Source organism: Pempheris klunzingeri, chromosome 15 (assembly GCF_042242105.1).
Source record: "Pempheris klunzingeri isolate RE-2024b chromosome 15, fPemKlu1.hap1, whole genome shotgun sequence".
NCBI lineage: Eukaryota > Metazoa > Chordata > Actinopteri > Acropomatiformes > Pempheridae > Pempheris > Pempheris klunzingeri.
In genome coordinates this window covers 16,812,408-16,828,419 of record NC_092026.1, presented here as the reverse complement: position 1 = coordinate 16,828,419, position 16,012 = coordinate 16,812,408, and the positions used below count along the sequence as shown (strand labels likewise).

Genomic DNA, 16,012 nt, shown 5'->3' with positions numbered 1-16,012 from the left:
TGTACATTTCATGGCAATCAGCCCAACAGTTGTTGAGATGTTACAGCTACGACAAAAGTGGTGGACTGACTGACCAGCCAGCACTGCCATCCACAAAGCCAAGAGTGTGAGACAGTAACTTCATTTATTTAATCTGTAAATACACAGAACAGAATAGAATGAAATAGGAAACTAGCAACGAATGCAATGAAGTGTATTGTCCATGCAATCCAGTAAATGGACATTAATCACTGTTGCCACATATTTATTCACAATGTGAGTGTTGTGGACTAATAATGGAATACATCTGGTCCATTAGATCTAGAAATAGTAAAAGTGAGCATCTGTAAAGTGACTGGGCACTCAGGCTAAACTAAAAGCCTCTGTAATCTGAGATAAATTTCACAAGCGGGAGCTTTAGTGCCTCCTCTGGAATGTGATCCTGCAGTAATTCAGCAGAGTGTATGCCCCGTATAAAGCTGTCGTGGACAGGATAGGAACGTCCAGTATGTTGGTTATGCTATAGATTCCTCCTTAGCGACTACTGTTCATGACAGCCTGACATTGTCATTAATGTTGTTACCACTGGTCCCCTAAGCAACATGGGCCATTAGGCTAAGTGCTTGCAGTCCTCTTGTGTAACACACCCTTTTAATAAACATCTTGCTTCTTATAGGACACAGCTTGTCTCTGGCTCTCTCCATCTATTGCTTAACATCAGATGGAAAACACTGGCCAGGTGCTCCATTTCCCTTTAATTCACATAGTGGTCATGAAACTCTTTCTCCCTGCAGAATTGGTATTCTAAGGATTGTGTTCAGCGACTTGTCAGTGACCACTTCTGGCTGAGTCATCGTGTTATCTTTTCACGACGTAAAGCTTTACACTGTAGTAGAAACTGATCTATTTGCCTATGCATCGATGTGTCACTGCCTTTATGTAAATATCAGATGCCTGCTACTCAGTGCGGCCAACCTCCGGTACAATGGAGGTCCCTGCTTGTGGTTTTCGGAAGTTAATTCTTCATGTTTAGTTAATGATTTAACCCCTCTATTAAACAAGTGCTGAGTTTTGAAGGAGGTTTCAGATACATCCTCACCCTGGCAAGAAAAACACTGATCACTTGTCATTTTTGACAGACAACGGAGAAAGTTGCAATGAACAAATTTTAGTTTCAGCACTAAAATGTCAAATTGACCTTCAGTAACCAATATTTCCTGCACTGCACCAGTGCATGTGTGTAGAAACTGCTAAAAACAAAGAGGGAATTAACTTTTGAGGAGTTTCAGATGGCGGAGAGGTGCTCCTGACACTCAGATGCCCGGCGTATCGCAGGGCTACACTTAGTCAACATAGTGATTTGGGTGCTGAAGTTGTTGCCGTTGCTGCCTATGGAGGGCTGCTGGTACTTAGTGTCAGCAACCAGGAACCTCTGCAGCATCCATCTGCGCCACTTTCGCTTAATCTCCGCCTGTACCTGAAGGAGAGACGAGGAGGTGGACAAACAGGAAGAAGAGGAGGCGTTAAGAGGGCATGGCACGCAGCAGGGAGAGAGAAAATTAGATTTAGCAACATAAAAGGACAGTCGGCATCTTTGTAGTTTTTTTGTTTGAATTTACTTACCTCTCCATTCAGAAAGCAGTACAAAACTGCAACACCAAAACCCTGAAGAAGAGAGAGAAGTGGATAAAATGTACCGCCCAGAAAAAGCTGTTGCTGAAAAGACATACCAGTGTGATAGTACAGCTGGGGAAGCACTCAAAATGTTTGTGCATGAATAATGATGGTAAGATTACGACCAACTTAAGGCTCAGACAGGAGGTTCATCATTTAGGTCTCTGGGAAATTTTCCCAGGAGATATCATTCTGAGCTAAAACGGTTATAAATTAGGAATACTTTCCATTGCTACGTTTCCATCATTGCATTTGGCTCTCAGTGTTCATATTCAATTTAATAGTCACTAAATCAGCAACTTCATTATTCAGGCATACGGAATTAAACATTTCAGCTAAACTAACCATTCACTTGCTTAATCAGACATATTGTCTTCACAGACTCTCACTTCTGGTGCCATATTTGTGGCACATTTGCCTAAAACACAAGAGGTAGACGTCCAAAGAAAGATTACACACATCAAATCCCTTAATTCATCAGAAAGAAGTGCTTCTGTCTGACATTTGAAAAGTCGTAACGCTGACTGCCTAACACCTTGTATGATGTAATGGGACGTTACCTGAAATGACCCCAGAATAAGATCGAACACCATCCTCACTTGTGGGTGGATGTCATCAGGAATGAAGGCAAAAAAGATGTAGTTAATGCCAAAGAGAGGTATCAACAGCAGAGTGGATTTAGCCAGTCTCCTATAAAAGCCGAAAAATGAAAAAGTGAAGCGAGGCCGAGTGTTCACCCTTGTTAAAAACCCACAAAAGTCAAAGCTACACTTCTCACTATTCAGCACCAACAACATATCAGGAAATGACTATCACCCATGCTATGATAGAGATGTTGACATCTTGCACTGAAAACCTACAAGTACTGATTGGATTCCTTTCTCCCAATGTCGGGGCAATTCATCTTCTGTCGCAAAATCCGGATTATGCAGATGAAGAGGAAAAAGTTCACCTGCCAGCAGAGAACAAGACTGGTTAACGTGACTGCATTATGCAGAGCTGTACAAGAAATGTTACTCTTAGCAAAGGCGCCGTGACTCACGAGTATGGTGACTAAAATAGGTGTTTTGATAATCCACCACGGGTTGTCGTCGATTATCTCCCAGCATCTGTCAGAGCGTAGATACAAAAAAAAAGAAAGAAAAGGAATTAAGAAGGAACAAACCCTTGAAGCTTTGAGGCTAGTGGAACAGAAAACTTATTTCCCCCTGCTCCCTTTTCAGGACATTATTTAGGGTATTATAACTTATCTGTTCTACCAAAAAACAAAGAATTACATCTCTAAACTGTAGACTGTAATTCATTCATACCAATTTATGTCGTACTAAATTAATCTACAGTTTAATATATTCAGATATGTCATTTAAAAGCAGAATAATCACACTGATCTACATGAATTCCTGTAGAGTCAGACGCTGTGCTGCTAACATTACTGTTTTACACATAATGCATACTGTAAACAATTTTTATATGTTAAAACTCATTTTAAAAATTCGTTTTTGAACAAATATGTAACACTAGATACTGCATATTGGCTTTGTAAGGCAACACTGGCATAGCCATGAAATGCTGAGCTCTAGTCTTGATAAATAGTTCACCACTGACCTCCAAAAAGACCAGCTAATCATCATGCTAACCCACATGTTGTGTTGTTTAGTTTTTTTTAATCTGTTCTACTGATATGTAACTTTAAGACTGAAACAAAGACGAATGGCTAGCTCACCCGGGATGATTTAAATAAGCCTTTGTAATCACCCAGGCTGAGATAAAGATGGTTGGAGCCCCTGCAAACAAGAAACATAGACAGAATTTGTTGTACGTTATTTCAACATTAAAATAATCTGTATGTCATAGCGAGAAACTATTAATTATGTCCACTGTGTTCAAACAAATGTCAGACTGACTCAACACCACCAAATATAACAGTGAGCCTCGAGCGTGTGTACACTGCTAATCTTTTGGATGATTTTATAGCTAAAGTAATATTGCATTTTGGACATGCTTATCATTTTTAACTGGAATCATATGTGCTCTGTGCCAATATTGGCTCATCCTGGGTATGTGAAGGAAAGTCACGGGCTTGTTTCCATTTTCCTGCTGGTAGACACAACATTTCAGGCCTATTTATAGAGTCACTTTATTGATGTGATAGAAAGACATCAGAAATGTGGGGAGTGGTTGTTGAATATACATTTCAGAGGCAGGAGACATTGGAATTTTAGGACTGAAAGGCCAAAATAAGTGTTGAAGTGAAAGATGTTCTTTTTAAAATGTAAGCTCGCAAGGGCTCAGCCAGTATGTGCGTATGTAATGCTATTTAGATATCTTTCTATCTACCTATAGACACACACACACATATTTATCTATAGAAAGCTGCCTGCTGCTGCTAATCTATCTAAAACTGGCTGCAAGACTCATTCTTATGCAGATGAGAAAGGCAAAGCCAAACCTCACTTATAAATCACAGATAATCCTGTATGTTCTGGCTGTTCATTCTGGTTGCCTGGTGATCTGGTGACTCGATGGGCATTTGATGATTTCTGGCTGCCACTTCAGACAAATGGGTAGATCAGATCTCCTTACAAGTGACCTTGTGTAAGCTATCTGTATTCATCAACATATGGTACAGAGGCTGGCACCTACCCCAACCAATCAGGATGTACCACCAGAAGTACTTCCTCTCCGAGAAGAAGGAAACAGCTAGCAGAGTGTGGAGATAGAAGCCCTCCACCAGCAGCCAGAAGTAACTCGCCATGATCCCATACTGGAAGAAGACAACCACTGCCTTGCAGCCCACCTACAGAAGAAACCAGGATGTTAGTGGCTTACTGCTGCGAATGTAGATTAATACATTAAATTAAAAACATTTTACACAAGTTTAACTGACTAAGCACATTTTGTTTCCAGCGGCTACACAGACAATGCTTTTGGTTAATGACTCTAAAATCAGTATTGATGTCTCACTTATGAGAAAACGATTCAGTTACAGTTGGCAAGTCACTTATCAGAGGCAGCAGTATGGAGACAGTCATTATCTCAATTAATATGAGCACAATATAATTAGACAAAATTCTACAGGGGCAACCTTGTGGTTGTGCTTGATTATACTGATTATGACTGTTGGACTAATTAAATCTGCAATCAAAGAGCATGACTCGTCCCCCAGCACTGTATAAAAGAGTGCCCCTTTGTCAGGCTCTGGCTTCAGGAGGGTTGTAAAACAATGTGTGTGGTGACACTGACCTCGCACTACCAGCTCATCCTCTTTCCCTACAGTCAACCCGCCCTCGACAACCAGTGTAACAATGGCTTGTGTTGGAGGGATGTGAGTCTGTTAGCACTACATTTGATATCACTGGCTCTCCAGATAGTTTAGCGGCAGCCTTGTCCCATCTGCCAAGATGGAAGATGTGGGCTTTATGACCAATGCTGCAGCTAGCCACCTGGGGGCAATTGAGATGCTTTGATTTTATTTTTGGAGAGCAGTCATGCAAAACCAAGATAACCCTGATGACACCAATGCAGTTATTTTTGCTGACTTTGAAAATATGAATACAAAGCCACAGAGATATTATAGAAAGCAAATGTCATGACACAAGCTGTAGCTAGATCACTTACTGTTATGAGCTGAAACCTTTGTGGGCTTAAAAAAGTTTTTGTTAACATGAAAAAAAAAAACAAATCCCATGGAAATGTACCAGCACAGTAGTATGCAGACTTGGTTTCTTCCATATCAATGATATCAACCAATGCGTTTTTCTTAATGTAATTCTTCCAAATCTTTAGATGTGATCCCAGCTATATAAAACTATCTATGTTGATAAGCACTCGTTGTCCTGTTGAGCTGAAGACATTAAACCTGGGCAGTCTAGGATTTATGGGAAACTGATTTCATTAAAACGAAAATTCAAATGAACAACAATATTCTAATGTCTTCAAAAACATTACTATCCATGGCTAGACAAAATGAATGGACTACTGGACAACTGACTATGGATTTTCAGGAGTTCTTACAAATGTCAATGTGATTTTGAATGACTATTTTGTATATATTAGCATTTTCACAGGCTAAATAGTGCTCTTCATGACAAGTAAACCAATCGCAGAGTGTGCAGTTGGTGGAGATCCCCTTCAATAGTCGTTTTTTTACTGCTGAGTTTAGGAACAGTTGAGAGGGTTAGCAGCTGTGTTTGGACCAGGAAAATCTGTGTACCCTGAAGAGGAAATGTCTAAACTCAGCCATTAACAATCAGCACTTATAGACAGTAAAGCCGTTGATTTACGGCCCACAGATCTAATCCTCTGTGGTAATAAAGTAGCTGGAACAAGATCTGAGACAACGCCACTTACGTAGGTCGTGTCTAACTCCTTATCTTAACTAAGCACTTGTGGCGTTTTGATTTTGTCGCTATGATCATGTGGTCGAGCGAATAAAAATTCATATGAAAACGAATGTGATTTATTGGCAAAGCTCCCTGCAGTTCAGGCTTAATGCTCAGCAAACAGGAACTCTCACAACATCCTGCTGGAAAGATGAATGAGGAAGCGTCCTGACAGGAGTGGAAGGGACTTGGCAAATACTGCTACACCCACAAACACTTGAGCACTGGCATGTTAAGTAAACTCCAGGACAAAGTCAGTAAAGTCAGAGTGAGTGGTTCAACAGAGAACAGAGACTAACAGCTGCAGCCCGTACATCAGACAGATGAGTTAACTTGATCTGTGACGCAGATCTTATTAAGCAGGGGAGAAAATGGATAAAACGAACATGTCGGCGAGTGAGCCAGGAGCCTTCAGGAGCTCAGAGAGGAGGGTGTGTGGCGTACTCACAGTTGACTGGCAATTGTCCGTCTCCCCGACACCGTACAGAACCACGTCCTTGATGAAAACAGCCACAGCTTTCAGTATGAACGACACAAACAGATGCATGTGGATATAGTTTCTCGTGCAGTGCAGCTTCCTGCGGAAGGAGACAAACAAACGGTCAGATGATTTAAATCAAGAAGGAAAAGGCAACATGCATAATTCACTTCATGAATTCCCCCTGATTAAACATCTGAAATGAACTGTTTAGATGACCTATCCCTGATAGATCCTGATAAAGTCTGTGTTTATGGCACCAAAGCATGCAATCGGAATAAATATCAAGAAAGAATTCACCAGAAGTTTCACAGACTTAATTTAGGGGGACAAACATTGTCAGAAAGAATGTGTGTTTTAGCTGAGCACAGCAGTCATTTTAAGCACTTAATGTACATGGCTATTGCCGTACAATGTGCTCCTACTGTGCTGCTCTCTGCTGTTATCTGAATGTCAAGCCACATATAAACCCTGCAATTCTCAAATAGCACCATCCGTATGTTTCATTCTTTATTTGGATGTAGTTTTTCCAGCAAAACATATATTTATCAGGCAGAAGCAAATGTGAACAACCCTGACTTGACATTCAGCACAAGTAAACAAGAACAAATCAGGGGTGTTTTTTTGCAGCAAAAATGTCACTTCAATCCTCTCTTCTGGGTGTTCTCAAACAAATGCCTTCCCGGTGAGCTTATGATCGAGGGTGAATTGTGCAAACCCGTCAGGCGAGGCATCCCACCAGTATGGGTGTGATGACACACAGCACGGACCGGCTGCCTCAACACGGCGTCTGCAGCTGAACATAAACAGCAAACGCTACTCACATCCTGTGTCTCCGCTCCACAGTCCAAACCACAAGCGTTTCATCGGCCAGAGGAGTAAACACATCCCCTGCTGTTTAGCCCGTAACACACAAACTGTACGCAACGCACTGAACTGACTTTATTAGAAGCCGCCAAGGTTGTTATAGATGACCAAAACTACACTAAAACACATGTTTGCACTGTCCATGAGAGCTGCTGTATTTAAATTTCGTTGTGCTTCTTGCACAATGACAATAAAGGAACTAAAAGTAGGTATGAAAAAACATTTTAGTTAACTGAAGTCAAAATAAAAACTGGACTTTTAAACAAAAAATATATGTAATGTATATGAAAATATACAGGAAATATTTTTAGTTTTTCAACACAACAAGCATGAGGAGGCACAGGAGCACACACAAGAAAAACCTCCTGAGTCCACCTTGGTGTCCACCATTGTTTTTCCTCACTAACACCAACTCACCTTAATACAGAGATGTCAAAGAGATGCAAAAGCAAAGCGTGGAGTTTGTTCTGGTCGTCTAAAACAGAGCGTGCAGAAAGAGGCTGAAAAAAGCTGCAGCAGCCGGTACAAGAAAAATAATGTGTTTTGTGCACATCAAACCATGTAAACCTTTTCTAGTGGGACCTCCAAACACAAGAATGAACCTTAAACTGAATATATTATGGGATCTTTAAATCTTGCCCCTGAAAAATAAGTCCCATATTATAAAACTTATACTGAAACTAATACAAACTAAACTCAAACTAAATATTTTCAAACCATCAAAACTAAACTTAAATGAGCAAACCTACTCTGGAAACAGACAAATTAAACTGAACTGAAAACAAAAAATTAAAATAAAAAACTAATGTAAAATACACCACTGCAGTTATTCTACTGACCGTTGTTGTGTCATGCCAACATGCACACACATGCTTTTTCTCTGCAAGCCCAGAAGTGAGGGTCAGAAGGGGACATGCTGTGAACAACAGCAGCCCGTCTAAGTGGTTTGACTTTATGTCTGCTTGCAGTTGACTGCTTTGTTTGAGAAATGTTGCAACAGGCTGATAATGGCAAATTTGGACGTCTCGTCCCACAAAACCTGGCACAGTCACACTACTGTGTGAAAAACACAATAAAATGCAGGAAGTACGGTGTGAAATGAGGGACTGATGCGGTTTTTATCACTGTAATGATGGAAAAAGGTGTTTGATTGTCTTTACGTAGGGACATTAACAGTAGCATTTTGACGGATCTCCTTACCGAAAGAGGCACAGTATGATGATGGCGATCGTCAGAGAAATGAGCGACACGCTGTGACCAATGGTGTAGCCCACTTTGATAGCGTCAAAGAATTCTCCCTGTAAAAACACATTCAGTTACTGAAAACAGCCCATCTGGCATTTAACATGAAGACCCCGTGACGCAGCAGTGGAGCTAGAGGAGGCTCTGACCCTGGTTGCCATACCGACCGTATTATCATCCATGGTGCTGTTGGGATTGTATCCACAGTCCATTATGTAGGAGTCTATGCTGATTGGGGTCCAGCCATCCACAGTGCATGTCTTTGACAGGTTACCTAATGAGCAGAGGGACAGAGGGAATATTACATTAATAATAATGCTCTTATTACAAGAGTACAACTAATTGCTGTGGCAAATTCAGTGTGTTTCAATTACAAGTAATGTATTATAATGTGTGTGTGTGTGTGTGTGTTGGGGGGGGGGGTATATGAACCACAAGGCAAAACTTCACACACTTAATTATGTCACACGCTGAGATGTATATGTCTCACTGGAATACCTCCAAATACTAAAAGGAAAACAGAAGGAATGACTGAAGGGGATCAGTTTTCCCACCGGCTCAGACGGCTCCCATGTGTATTTGCCTCCATCTCTTTCTTAATTACTCTCAGGTCGCACATACACACATACACACCCGCTCACACACACACTAGGCGGCCAACAGTTGAGCAGAGAGATATTTTTACCCTGGCCGGCCCATGGGGGCAGAAGTGAAAGGTCCAAGTGCATAAGACTGACCATAAAGAGAGCAGAGGGCACTTTCATCTGCAAATTAGAGGAGCAGACCAGAGGTCCCTGTAGTACAGCACAGTAGACTAGAGCTCACCAGAGAGTCGTACACCACTGTACGGTGGGGAGAACAAGTAGATCTCTGTATAGCTTTGTAGGGTAAAGTAGACTAGCCTCAGTAAAATAGAGCAGTGTAGAGCTTAGTAGAGCACAGTAGACTACAGCTCAGTAGATGACAGCTCATTGGAATAGAACTACTCTAGACTACTCTACTCAGTAGACAAGAGCTTAATATAACACAGTGATCCAAAGCACTACAACTCAGTAGAGTCCAGTAGAGGATGCTTCCTGTCTGTCTCATGTGAAATTCCAAACACAACCTTTAGAAAAGATTGAAAAATGAGGGTACGAAATGGGCTAGAGTGCACACACGTAGTTCACAATAACACACATGATGCAGATCAAAGAGCATTTTACCATTAGAGCAAATCACTTCCTTTAAAAGTGCTATGTATGCCGATGTGAGGCAGAATGCAGAGCTACAGATTAGGAGTTTTAGGCTTTTTCCTTAATAACAGGAGGGAAATGCATCAATGTTCAGACAGACACAAATCATGTATTCGATTGAAAGCCCTTCTTACAGTGTTCATGAGGCATATCTAATCCTGTAACCAGCAGAGACAGCTCTGTGATTTCACTCACTCTCTTATTGTGTAACATACATTTGTAGCGTTTCCTCATCTCCTTGCCCGTCAAAAAAGAAAGGAAGCTGCGTGTGTTGGCGACAAATTCATCCTTTCATTGAATGCTGCTGTAGAAATCTGAATGTGAGACATTCCTCACATTTCCCAACCATATCGCCCCACAGCCACTATCAAATCAAGGCCGAGTTGGGAAATGACCAACAATCCAAAGTCTTAGAATGTATTTGGCATTAAAATTCGTCCGGCTCACAAATACCTGAGCGGCGTATTGCAGACAAGATGGAAGCTTAGCTTCTTCAAACAACATGACAAGACACAAAGGCGATGATAAGCCCCTGCTGTTTCAGCCCATGCCACCACTGGATTTGGCTTGTTTGAGGGACTGCCAGAAGAATGCTTTCATCATCCCCCAAAACATGAGCGCAAGGATTTTCAATGTCAAGCACGATGACGAGGAAAGCTTGAACCACGTCGTCATTGTTTTAATTTCCAGACTTTATTTACGTGAGCTTTTCTCTCAATGCTGTGTTGTAAAAAATGATTTATCCTTTCTAATTATATCTTGGAGGAAGATTCATATTATAACGCAACGATTAGCTTCATCTCAGCTGAATATCATGGGCTGTAGGTGAAAGCAGTGACAGGCACGCACTATGTCACTCTGAGCTTACAGAGAGGGTGAGTCGCCGTGTTATTGAAAGAGATGAATGACTGTGTGTTTGTATTAGACCTACTAGGTAAAGAGTTCATGAGAGTGCCAAACTCTATCTCAACTAAATTTATGACTTGCCTCTGAATCTCTGTGGCGCCATGTTTCGTAATGCTTGTTTTTGTGCGTGAGGCTTATAAAGTGAATGGCTCAGGATGTGTCAATAACTCGACTCTTTTGCAATTGACTGACAGTGAGCACATTTGAAAAGAAGCTGAAATGACCCTTTTGACACTGTGAGACATTCATAAAAAGGGCCACTTCTTGACAATCAGACGTTATTTAACTAACGCTTTTCAAAATAAAATCGATGAACTGAAAAATGGACAGTGGCCAAGCTACGCAAACAAGGCTGTTTTCCCAACTTCCTGTAAGACTTGTATTTGGAGGTACGATGCTCTCACCCGGCTGCGGTTGTAATTTACAGTGCACCGAGTCCAAGACAGTTCATCATTCCTTAATTAAGTCCTCTTCACATGACCCGAGAGCAGAGCAGGTTTAACCAGCAGAGACCTGCACTGATGTGTTGATTTACTGCACAGTTGACGACACGCACATCAGTGCAGCAGAGGCCACTTATAATCCCCTCTCTTTCTATTAAGGCTCCTTCACTTCATCCTGTCCCAGCACAGCGGGGGCCTGTTGAACCTTTGACATGTATACCTCTTCTGCCTTCAACCCTACAAATGTGGTGATTCTTCATCTGTCCCCTCTCTTTTCCCTGGAGTATTCTCCTCTCTCAGGTCACAACATCTCCCATCTGGGTCACATCACAGATTCCCAGAAAACCCTTCTCCTCTGCACTGAACCTTCACATGCTGATGATAAATCATTGTTTGAGTCCCTCTCATGTTCTAAATATGACGGGGGGTGGGGATTCTGGCCAGATTACAGGGCCAGGAACCCACAGACCACATCTGCAGAGAGGCTCAGGTGCACCATAGCGCTGCAATCACTTACAGCTGACGTCTGTAACTTTATACCTGTTAGAAGGACAGCAAAGAGGATGGAACCTCTGTGGTTTGAGTTTGTGAGGTTGTTTTTGTGTGCAGTGAAAACATTCTTCACCTTCACCATCAGACATCATACACAACCAAAGACAGGTCCAGTGGACTGACTTATGAGAGTTTTCATTAGCAGACCATTTAAGAACGACTGGGTGTACGTCTGTAAACACCAAATCTCCATTCATTGAATTTTTTAATCGCAAGTTTGCCCACTTCTCTGTGGCTTTGTCACTATAACTGAGGCGTAGTGCACATAGACACCTGATACATTTATATACCTTGACAGCTTATCAAAGAACTATACCAGAGTTTTTACAAGTTAATTTCACGCTGCTTCAACCCCAGCAAGAGAACATTTCTCAAGGCTCCAAGTTGAAATTGAGGCAGCTCTGCCAGCTGAATACAAATAAACAACTCATTGTGGTAATTAAGGGCTACTGGGGATATATGGGAAACTCAGAGAGGAATAATCTCAAGGACTACTGTACAAACACGCCACAGTTCTGCCAATAAACCCCCTTGAGAGTGGTTTCTCTTTCACATAATTACTACTACCTCCCTGTGAAGCATCTCACAGATTAAAGGAGGACAAATAAACGCAGTGTGTCTTTGATGGGTGGATGGTGCCAGGATGTTTGCGACACGTGTTTCTGTATTCTTTGTGATATATGAAATGTGGTGTCAGATAGAAACAACAGGTGATCATGGGCAGGAACAGGAGTGTGAAACACGCGGGATGCTGAGCATGCTTCATAATCCATCCCATTTCTGGTTTCAAATATGGAGCACGATAACACTGACAAAGACTCAGAGAATCTGTGACGAAGGGAAGGTTAAAGATCAAGATGAGCAGCATATCAGTCGCACTCTTTAAAGGATAACTCCTGCATTTTTAAACCTGGGCCGTATTTTACATATTTTGGGTTCGAAACAACAAGGCCCAGGTTTTTCTTTAAAAATCCAACACACAACTCCTTCCTCCATGAATGGGCGTCCTTTACATTCAATTTCAAGTCATCCAATGGAAACAGAGCAACATTAGCTTTACATTATTCATTTAGAGACGCGTGTCTGACCACACAGTGGACTTTAGATCCAGAAACCACCTGATGACAGCAGTGGGAGGGAACCAAAGCTGTAAATCTATGGGCCATTAAACCAAAACAATGAGCTACAATGGGCTAAACAGGAACTGCAGAAGTGAGTGATAATTCTCTGTGGGTTTGTGAGATTTGTTCCTTTGTCAGCATGAAAATATCAACTACAACTATTCTTGCTCCATTTCTTAAAGAATAGTGGATACATTTAGTAGTTATTGAGCTTTTGCAGGAGTCATGCATATGTTTAACCACAGTATCCTTAAAGACCTTCTTGACGATGCACTGTCCGCCTCAAATATTCCTTCCCTCCTTCCTTCCCCATTTCTTTCACCACACACATAATCTATTTCATTAACTTGAGTCTCACGTGTAGGAATGTCCCCGGAGAAGTAAAAGAGATATTTAGGGCAAGGGATGGTGACCGCCTCTCCGACATCAGCTGCGGGCCAACAGGTGATCTTGTCCCATGTCCCACTGCAACCTGGCAGAGAGATGGAGAGAAGGGCCCAAAACAGGTAACTATCAAATGTGGAAACACCAGATGTACAAAGACAACAGAGAACAGACGTTTTTTTGAACAGTGCAGGTCTAAAACAGTTGTGAGATGACCCCATTTCAGTGACAAACAGCAGCCCGCTTCAGGTGAAGGTTGAGCGCTGGAGTTCCCATGGCAGCCAAAACATGGTGGTGCCTCAAGTCACAGCGGATGACCTAAGTTAACACGCCACCACCATGACTAATAAAACAGCTCCCCGTCCTTTGTTACACACTGTTATTTGAATTCAACAGACCGCTGTGGTCTCAGGACACAGAATCAGGTCACAGCGCTGTAAAACACCTGCTCACCATTTCGTCACTATGAAGAATCAGTGTCGCAGGTATTCTTTGCTTCCTAACTCCAAGGAGTTTGCAGAATTTACATTCGATGGCATCTATCGGAAGGAAAATGCTATCTAAATTGGAAAGATAATGAGTGTTTAATGACTTCTTCATTGTGTGAAAGTAAACAGAGTCTCGTGACACCTGCAGTTAGGATTAATGAGGTTTCGGTTACACACAGTGGTAATAATAGAGACTCAACGAAGCACAATTATCCCTCCGTAGAACATGATTATGTGCCACTTGCTGTGTATATGTAACACCCCTCTTAACAACAAGTGAGTCCAGCTTCATCAACAATAAAATGAAACAAGTAAGTTTGGTTACTGCACACTCACTGCACTTCTCTTAATGGTGCTTAATGGAAACGAAAGGTAAGCCTTAATCACTCCCAAAGTTTACTTTACAACCGAACTAAGTGACAAGGGGCTGGCATTAGGTGGAAAACAGTGTTCAACCATGCAAGGTGTAATGTATGGCCAGAGGCCAGAACAGCTTGTGTTGTCTTTGGAGCTTGTTGTACCACTTGAATCAGCACCTACTTGCGAAGAGCAGCCAGGACAATAAAGGGAAATCAGACACACTACGACGCACTACGTACCTGTCGTTTTGTTCTCAATCTGAGCCTCACACACGCTCCTCTCCTTGTCTATTTCCTTCATCATGTCGCACATCTGATTCTGCGCCGAGAACACCTGCAAAGAGAACATTTCACACACGTTTTCTGCACATCTCTTAGGCTGCAGTGGCATTTTAAAGCGTCAGTCACAGATCATTTATCTCTCAGTGAGGCGCAGGAGGCTGCACAAGTTACACTTGGTGCTTCACATCTCAGGGCAAACTCATGTATTGTCTCCAGTGGGGGCTTCCTGAGATGAGCGGATCTGTCCTGCCATCAATCTCTCCACCTGACACATGTGGCTGACACAAAATCTATCTTTTTCTGAATGTGATTCCACCATCATATGTCTTTGATTTGCATGTGCGTGCCTGGAAGATCTTCAGCCATGAGTTGATTCCACATGAAGCTAAATCCATGAGGGTTTACCAGCAGAGGAGATATGGACCCTCTGCAGGACCGGAAGATTTATGACTGTTACTTAGCTGGATGAGTCTCCTCTCTGTGGGCATTAATCAGACCGGTACTATGTGGCTATTGTTAGCATCAAAATGAGTCCATATGACTCCAGCCTCTCCCCCCCCCACATACAAGGTGACTCCCCCATTTAGGTTATGATTTATCTGGCTCTTCAGGCGACGGAGCCTCTCCTGTGTTACTTCACCCACGATGCACCTCTGGACTATGATTGGAGAAGATGTTGTCAGAGATGGATCACCGCTGCCTGGAGGAGTGCAACTTGGAGAATCAGGAGAAAAACTTCCATCGTCATGATCACGATCACGACCATCACATCCACGCCCCCACACCCCTGCTCCCCTACCAGTAATAACAATACCTCCCATCTTTTCCTTTGCTTCATTTTCACCACAGAAGCTCTCAAACAGTCTGCGAGTGCAAATGTAAAAGCCAGCGTGCTATTCTACGGGCTTTGACCTCCAACTGAATTCCAGCATGAATCATACATGCTTCTCTGCAGGAAACAGTTGCGGATAAAGACGCTGGAGACCAGAGAGCACAGAGGCAGACAAAAGGAGGCCATTGCCATGGTGTTCTGAGAATTGTTGATGTCAAATGCCATTTTAAAAGCTGCAGGTTTTGCGGGTGGTGGCTGCAGAGCTGACACTTGAGCAGAGGGTGAACCTGGGGGTGAGGAAGCTGGTGTTGTGATGATGGGAGAGAAAGTCACGTGTGGTTTTAAAAACTTAAAAAAAAAAAAGCGCTTAAGTTGTACTGTCATCTATCCTGGACTGATGATGAAAACCAAACTAACACAAACAAATAGACCAAATATTTCCTTGGTGCACTAACTGAACCCTCCACAGCCTCCCTTGCTCCTACACACATGTTGACCTGCGAACGCATCAAGCTCGTCACTTCGGTGCGCTCTGCATCCAGCATACCAACTTGTACTTGCTCTGCACGGAAGATGTACGTGGTCAGCCTCACTCTGCCAAGTTAGGCGAACAACTGACGCATACTTGATAACGAGCCCAAGTGCAAGTCATGAGAAAAGTCCAAAGTGTTTAAATATACTCACGGGCTCCAGCAGCATGCAGGAGACAAGGACGAGAAAGCTCTTTGAAACTTCCACCAACATTTCCCTCAGAGTAGGTGATGGACAATAACAGGCTGTAGGGAGCA

At 42.4% G+C, this 16,012-nt stretch overlaps 1 protein-coding gene across 1 annotated transcript; it reads right to left on the bottom strand.

The window, feature by feature from the left end:
- Positions 1-364: 364 nt before the first annotated feature.
- On the bottom strand, positions 365-15,982 carry LOC139214289 (vasoactive intestinal polypeptide receptor-like). The gene is made up of 13 exons (XM_070845102.1): positions 15,909-15,982; positions 14,351-14,444; positions 13,238-13,351; positions 8,790-8,896; positions 8,581-8,678; positions 6,484-6,613; positions 4,297-4,450; positions 3,377-3,437; positions 2,696-2,762; positions 2,514-2,605; positions 2,214-2,343; positions 1,603-1,644; positions 365-1,456 (listed from the first exon to the last, which is right to left on the bottom strand). The coding sequence occupies exons 1-13, from the start codon at positions 15,966-15,968 to the stop codon at positions 1,265-1,267; spliced, it is 1,341 nt and encodes a 446-aa protein (XP_070701203.1). The 5' UTR covers positions 15,969-15,982; the 3' UTR covers positions 365-1,264.
- Between the last annotated feature and the right edge of the window lie 30 nt (positions 15,983-16,012).